Source organism: Antrostomus carolinensis, unplaced genomic scaffold, assembly GCF_000700745.2.
Source record: "Antrostomus carolinensis isolate BGI_N321 unplaced genomic scaffold, ASM70074v2 scaffold2630, whole genome shotgun sequence".
Taxonomy (NCBI): Eukaryota; Metazoa; Chordata; class Aves; order Caprimulgiformes; family Caprimulgidae; genus Antrostomus; species Antrostomus carolinensis.
In genome coordinates, this window is record NW_010288868.1 from 293 (window position 1) to 7,536 (window position 7,244).

At 40.8% G+C, this 7,244-nt stretch overlaps 1 protein-coding gene across 1 annotated transcript; it reads left to right on the forward strand.

Annotated features, from left to right (window-relative positions):
* Positions 1 to 845: 845 nt before the first annotated feature.
* RPL24 (ribosomal protein L24) lies at positions 846 to 4,086 on the forward strand (the record flags this gene model as incomplete). Its single annotated transcript, XM_010167801.1, has 4 exons — positions 846 to 956; positions 2,128 to 2,264; positions 2,683 to 2,746; positions 3,961 to 4,086. Coding segments are annotated over 4 exons (393 nt in total), but the record flags the coding sequence as incomplete, so codon positions are not given.
* Between the last annotated feature and the right edge of the window lie 3,158 nt (positions 4,087 to 7,244).

Below are 7,244 nucleotides of genomic sequence, written 5' to 3' on the forward strand. Positions count from 1 at the left end.
TAAAGCACCTGGTCTGAAGTGCCAAAGTTCTGTAGAACTTGTTATTTAGACATACCGCGTCCAATGCGGAGATTTGCTGAAGCAAACTGGACTTGCAAATAAGTTAGGTACAGATCTTTGGGATAAAATAGGGAGGAGAGCCCTTTCAGGCTGTCATATCCCCTACAGATAGGGCTGTCGTAAATAAAAACCTGCTATTCGTAGCTGCAAAAGGAGGGTTTGCAGTTTTGGATAGCCCTGTAGCGTTGTCTGGCTGCACAGAATCTCCTGGGAAATGACAGCGAAGTAAATAGACTGATCGAATCCTCAGGTGCTCTCCTGGGAATTACTTTCTACTTTGAATTGAATTGTATAGATAATAATAAATGAACTTGCCAAGTCCGCCTGTTATTCTAGGGAAGAAGGTTACTGTAACTATGCAAGAAGGAATTGGGTGGAGTATTGATCTCCCCGTGTTCCTTACGCTAAATTTTGACTTGGCTTACGCATACAGGAAGCAATTAGATCCTTGAGGACTGACACTTGGAAAGTATGATGCTGTATACATTGTTCATGCTGTGCCTAGAATACAGTGCAGCAGTGGATGGAATCCATAATTTGAGCTTTCTCAGAAAAATTAAGCTGCTTCAGAATGCCTTAGATCAGTCTGATCCATGGAACAACCTTCTAAACTTTAATTTTTAAAAATTATCTTCTAAAACTTTTTAGTTGTCAGAACTGCGTAAAGAAATACAGAGGCATCACTGTAGAAAAACTGAATCAAAGAGTTCCGTGATATGTTCATGTAAATTGTGATAGTGTGTTTCACAGAAACAAGGCTCACACAAAATACTTCACTTTCCCAGGTGTTTCAGTTCTTGAACGCAAAATGTGAGTCCGCGTTCCTGTCCAAGAGAAACCCCCGTCAAATCAACTGGACTGTTCTGTACAGGCGCAAACACAAGAAGGGACAGTCAGTAAGTATATACCAGCTCATGGTCCTCTCACCTTTTCCACTTAAAGTTGTGGTCTGGTAGAACAGATGTAACTTCAGTATACTGGTGTTTAGCCCAAGTGTGACCCATAGAACCAGGATGAAGACTGGCTGGTAATGGTGAAAATGTATTTAAAATCATAGAATCTCCTGGTTGGAAAAGACCTCTGAGATCATCGAGTCCAACTGTACCTGTCCACTACTAAACCCTATCTCCGAGCATCCCATCTAGACATCTTTTAAACACCTCCAGGGAGGGAGTGCATTTGCATGACTTTATTGTTGATTTTAATGCTTGTATTAATGGTGTATGTTTGAAAAAATTAGTTTTACAGAATTTGGGTAATGCTGTTTAATATGTAGACTTATTAAAAGTTTAGACTTGTAAAATTCCTGAATGGTGATAGCAAAGAGAGCTGAAAATGTGGTGGATTGTATTTCCAAACAGATGATTTGCGGGTTAAAAGGTGGTGGAACTTTTCACATAACCTTTCTTAAAAACTTTGGTCTGCAACTTAGTAGCGCATCATTCCTATGTAGGTGTCACTGCGTGAAAAAGATAAATTAGGAAGGCACATAGTACGAGTTATTTTCAGTGCTCTTGCTTAAACTTGCACAGCATAAGAGCTTCCATATGTATATATACACATAGTGTACATATGTGCATTTAGACAGGCTTACGTATGTGTTATAAGTCAGTGTTTTTTAATGTTTTTACCAGTTTGTTCGGAGAAGGAAAGTTGATGCTCAAGGACTTAGCTGCTGTCCAGCACTGTGATCCCACTTGGGAAGTGTCTTCCTTTCCAAACGTTCCGGCAAAGTCGACTTTATCCCCCACCACCCTTTTTTTTCCCCTGGGGGTTACAAAAGGCTGAACTTCTGACATTTTTTCAAAATATTTTTTTTATAATTTTTTATAATTATAGTTTTTTTTATACCTTGCAAAGGAGAATACATTGTTCTTTTTTAGCTACCCATCTGCTCTGGCTAACCCAGGAATCACTTATCTCCAAAGTGAGGAGTAAAATTCTACTTCTGTATACAGTTTTGTCATAGCTTCAATCTTAATAGCAGCTTGTTTCCATCATTGTCTTTAGCCTTTTATTTAATGTCTTGTGATCCTAATTGCCTGTCTTCCCCTTCTGCCATTTTAGGAAGAGATACAGAAGAAGCGCACGCGTCGTGCTGTGAAGTTTCAGAGAGCCATCACTGGTGCATCTTTAGCCGAGATTATGGCTAAACGAAATCAGAAGCCCGAAGTACGAAAGGCGCAGAGGGAACAAGCTATTAGGTGAGAAATCGGAGATTAATGGAGCTAGCCCAGGCTCTCCAAAGATCATTAATGCTTTGCATACAAGAGCTTAAACTCTAGATATGCTCCATGTTTTATAAACTATTTTGTGGGTTGCTTTTTTTTTTTTTTCTTCCTTTTAATCTGTATATTTGGAGGTAATATTGAGTAATCTCAGCAAGAAATAGTAGCAGCAGAGAAGGGTCTCTTCTTGCCCCCTCCTTTTGTGAAAATGCCACTTCTGTCACACAGTTCTGCTGTCTCTGTAGTGGTCTCCCTCAGGGGTACTGAATGCAGAGAATAAACCTGAAATAATGCGTTATTTTCTTGATTTTAGGGAGTTCTTACAGTGCTGAGACTAAAGAAGCAGTGAATGGCAGACACACATAACTGTTGCTCTTTTTCTGTGAATTAACAGGGCTGCAAAAGAAGCCAAGAAGGCTAAGCAGGCAACGAAGAAAACGGCTGTTTCTGCTGCAAAGGTAAGATGCAAGAGGTGGAAAGAAATAATGAAACTAAATACACCATGTTGTAACATGACATCCTCTTGCAGCACTTAACTTGAAATTCCCACTTGTGTTTGGAAGAAGCGTTTGCTTAAATTTTTTGATCTGGAAGCACCTTGATAAATTTTTGTACTTGTGGTGGTGGTTTGGGTGGATTCACCCTTTTTGCTTGCACCTTGCAGCCAAACATAGCGTGCTCTCTCACCCTCCCCTCCCCCGCGCCCTCACCCAAGAAGTAGGGGAGAGAATTGGAAAGAAAAGGGCAAGGAAACTTCACGGGTTGAGATAAAAACTATTTACTAATTAAAATAAAATGATAATGATCACAGCAGTGATAACAGACTATATAAATGAGTGATGGCCAGTGCAATTGCTCACCACCCACTGACCAATGCCCAGCCTGTGCCAGCCAGTGATCCCAGAGCAGAGACAGTCCCCAAGAGTGAGCCCAAGTGATTCCTGAAAGAATCCCCCAGATTTCTGGTCAACCCTGGTTAATATACTGACCATGATGTGATATGATGTGGAATATCTCATTGGCACATCCAAATGCCAGTTTGGGGTTTTGCTAATTACTATGCTTCCCCCCTCTCAGTTCCTTGCAGCTGTGAACCAGCCAAACACCATGACCCTGAGCTCCAGCAGCGACTAATAACATCAGTACTTTTATCAATGTTCTTTTCATAACAAGTTCTGCTGAAATGAAAACACAGCTCTTCTAACTACTAAAAAGAAAATTAACTCCATCCTAGCAAAATCAGGACAGTACTAAAGTTGAACATAGCCAAACAGCTGAACAGAATGAACCTTTTTACATAAGAAATGAATGTAACAGTAAAACAGCTTTCTGAGCCTATGTCAGATTCTTAATAGCTAAAAATTCATCTAGATGTGACATCTTCACTATCTAGGAACTTTGTAACAATATATTGATGAATGCTAGCATCTACTTAATTATTACTTATCAATGAATAACATGTTGGCAGCATACATGTTGTAGGCTTACAGTGGTGTATGTGTAACCATCTGTTAACATGATTCTAATCTTGATAGATTGTAATTCTACTTCTAATCGGATCTGATTAAATGGCATAATTTCTGTTAAGAATCTTAAATATATGGGGACGCTTTCAGGACTGGACTGCAGATAAATTGCTTCTCTTTGCTAACATTTTATTATTTCTCTCCAGGCTCCTACAAAGGCAGCACCTAAGCAGAAGATTGTGAAACCAGTCAAGGTTTCTGCTCCCCGTGTTGGTGGAAAGCGTTAAGTTGCCAAACTGTTAGCCATGCTGAATAAACATCTGACTAACTGTAGTAACTTGTGCCATGTTCTCATCAACTGTGGGAGATATACTGAAGAGAAGTAATCTGTGGAAATAACCATGTCTGGTTTTGCAGACTGAAAAATACCTTCTTGCTGTAAAACACTTGGTTTCTTAGATAGTCTGCTGCAATAGCACACATTTCATAGGTGATGAATGACTCGGGTGGCAGGGAAGGTGGAGCTGATGTCTGAGGAGCTGTTCTTGCCTGAAGGACAAAACGGCGCGTAAGTACAAGTTTACTTGGCATCTATGACAAGTGGCCTAAAAAGGGGTTTCTAAGGTTAGAGATGCAAACTAAAGGGGATTTGAAGCACTAGTATCTCTAAGTGGCATTTCCTGTGTTGTGGAACAAGATGTTGGAGAGGATCAAAGGAGGAACAGGTTGAAAAGAAGGAATGGATGATTTCATGCACTGCATGGCTGTGTGATAGTTTAACTTAGCTGGCAGCCAAACAACACACAGCCACTCACACTGCCCCACCAAGGGAATGGGGGAGAGATTGGAGGGGTAGAGGTAAGGAGACTTGTAGGTTGAGACAAGAACAATTCAATAATTGGAGTAAAATAAAATAGTAATGATAATAATGGTAACAAATATATATACATATATTAAAAAATGAGTGATGCAGAATACAGTTGCTCATCACCTGCTGATAGTGATCCCGGAGGAGCGAAAAGGAACCCCGAAACCGCAATCCTGGAAAAGCGAGCCCGAGCGATTCCCAAGAGAATCCCCCCCTTTCCAGTCAGCCCTGGTTAATATACTGAACACGATGCAGTGTGATATGGAATATCTCACTGGCATACCCAACTGTCGGTTCTGGGTTTTACTAACTACTACACTTTCCCCCTCCCATTCCTTTGCGCTTGCAAACTACCCAAACACCGTGTCCTTGTACCTTACCAATGTTCTCATAACAAATCCCACACTGAAACCAACACACAGCGCTTTCTAGCTACTAAGAAGACAATTATCCTAGCAAAAACCAGGACAGGCTGTTACTCACAAAGGTTCAGATGCAGCTCCTGGGTCAGGAAGCAATAAAATGATGGACTGCTGGAAGCTGTTGTCAGGAGAAGGATGACTGAAGACTGCATGAGCTTCAAATGCAGCTGATGGCATATGCTTATTTCAAGCCCATTTAGGTGCCTACTTAATTCCAGAATGCAGACAGGGATTCCCTTAGCAATTCCCCACCCCTGGAGGGAGCGGCCATTTGTTAAAGTCTTCATGTGATGTATCCTTCTACTTCAGTAATCGCACTACGTAGACACTGTGCCCAAACTTCGCCATCATTCCACAGATGGTAATAACAAACCCTGATTTTCTGGATCAGCTGTTCCCCAGTATATTGATGCCACATCTTAACACACGTTAGCTTTGAGAGCTTGCTTTGTTATTTTACTGCATAGTTTTGCTTCCTGCAGTTCTTTTGTGTTTTGAAAACACAATGGTTTTAATGGGCACTTTGGGTTATGAGTTATGTTTTGAGTTATATCAGACTTCGTTTTGGGTTTACTAATGAAATAGATACAGGCCTGGATGAAGATTGCAACCCATTTAAAATAGGGTTTGATTACATTAATGGAATTTGCACCATTATATGCTTTTTGCTGTTAAAAAAAAAAAAAGCATAGAAGCTACTCATGTTCAGAATTAAAATTGAAGCCTTTTAAAATTGGTTAACCGACTTAAAAATAAAGGAGACAGAAACTGGAGGGGGAAAGAGGATAAGGAAAACTGCTGGTTGTTATAGGGAAATGAATTTTTAATTATTTAAACATGAAGGCAGAAAACACCACTGAAAGTTACTTATGCTAGTGATGACTATATAAAATCCTGATTATATGTCTTGTATAAAGCACCTGGTACACTGCATGTATGCTTGTGAAAGGTTTCAGCTAAAAAGCTGAAAGTAAAGATGAGCTGTTTGAAATACCATTAATGATATATAGGAATTGCCTGTTAGATATGACTAATTAGTAAGTATTTGTAAATGCTTTGAAGTTCACAGGCTTTGGCTGCTTGGTGTTACTACAGAGGCCCACAGAAATGCTTTAAGATTACTCTTCCCTGCTGTTCATTGCTGAGTTCTGACTGATACAGTCAGATGGAGTATAGAATAACAGCCCATCAGGTTACTCCTCTCACAAGCTATGCTTCAAGTGAGGCAGGCTGTTCAGAGAAGGGTGTAGTCTGGTGTAACTGCATATTATTCAGCTCAAATGTAGATATAATGCAATGAATTAACATGGGACTTAATTAATTTTTTACCTAATGCAATATAATTGGTCCTCTATTAAATATTTATCACTAGAAATGGAATGCTTGAATTTTGCATATACCCAGAGAATAATTTAGGTTGAAGAGCATCTCCAGAAGTCATCTAGTCCAACCCCTTGCTCAAAGCATGTCTATTTAGGTCAGGTTACTCAGGGCTGTATCCAGCTGAGTCTTGAACAACTCCAAAGCCACAAGTTCCACAGGGCAACCTGTTCCAGTATTTCATCACCACCATGGTTTTAAAAAAAAATAAATATTAAAAATTCCTTATATATAATTAGAATTTCCTGTGTTCTAACCTGTGCTTGTTGTCTACTGCTATGCAACTCAGAGAAGAGTTTGCCTCTATCTTCTCTGTATCCTCTGGTGAGGTAGCCGTGGACAGCAGCAACGTCCTCACAAAGCCTTCCCTTTTTAAGGCTGAACAAGCCCAGCTCTCAGCCTCACCTCCTGCTCTGCTCCCTGACCATCTCTGCGGCCTTCTGCTGGATTTGCTCCATCCAGTATCTTCCCATCTGGGGGGACCTCAGTGCTCCAGATGCCATCCTGCAAGCACTGAGCGCAGGGGGAGGGAGGGTGGCTGGTGGCCGCCTGGGTGTGGGCCTCTGCATTCCATCTCTCTGTTATGGGTGCAAAACAGAATCAGGTCAGAACTCAGACGAGGAACACCAGCAGCTGGCGTTCAAAAGATTTTCTTTCACTCTTTCTTTCTTTCTTTCCTTATTCCTTTCTTTCCTTTTACAAAAAACAAAGAGAAGACTCATTGCACAGAGACGCGGCTGCCTCGGGCTGTGCTGCTCCTGCTGGACGTGCTCACACTGCAACGTGACATCGCACTTCCAGTTTTCTCGTGGCTCCTACT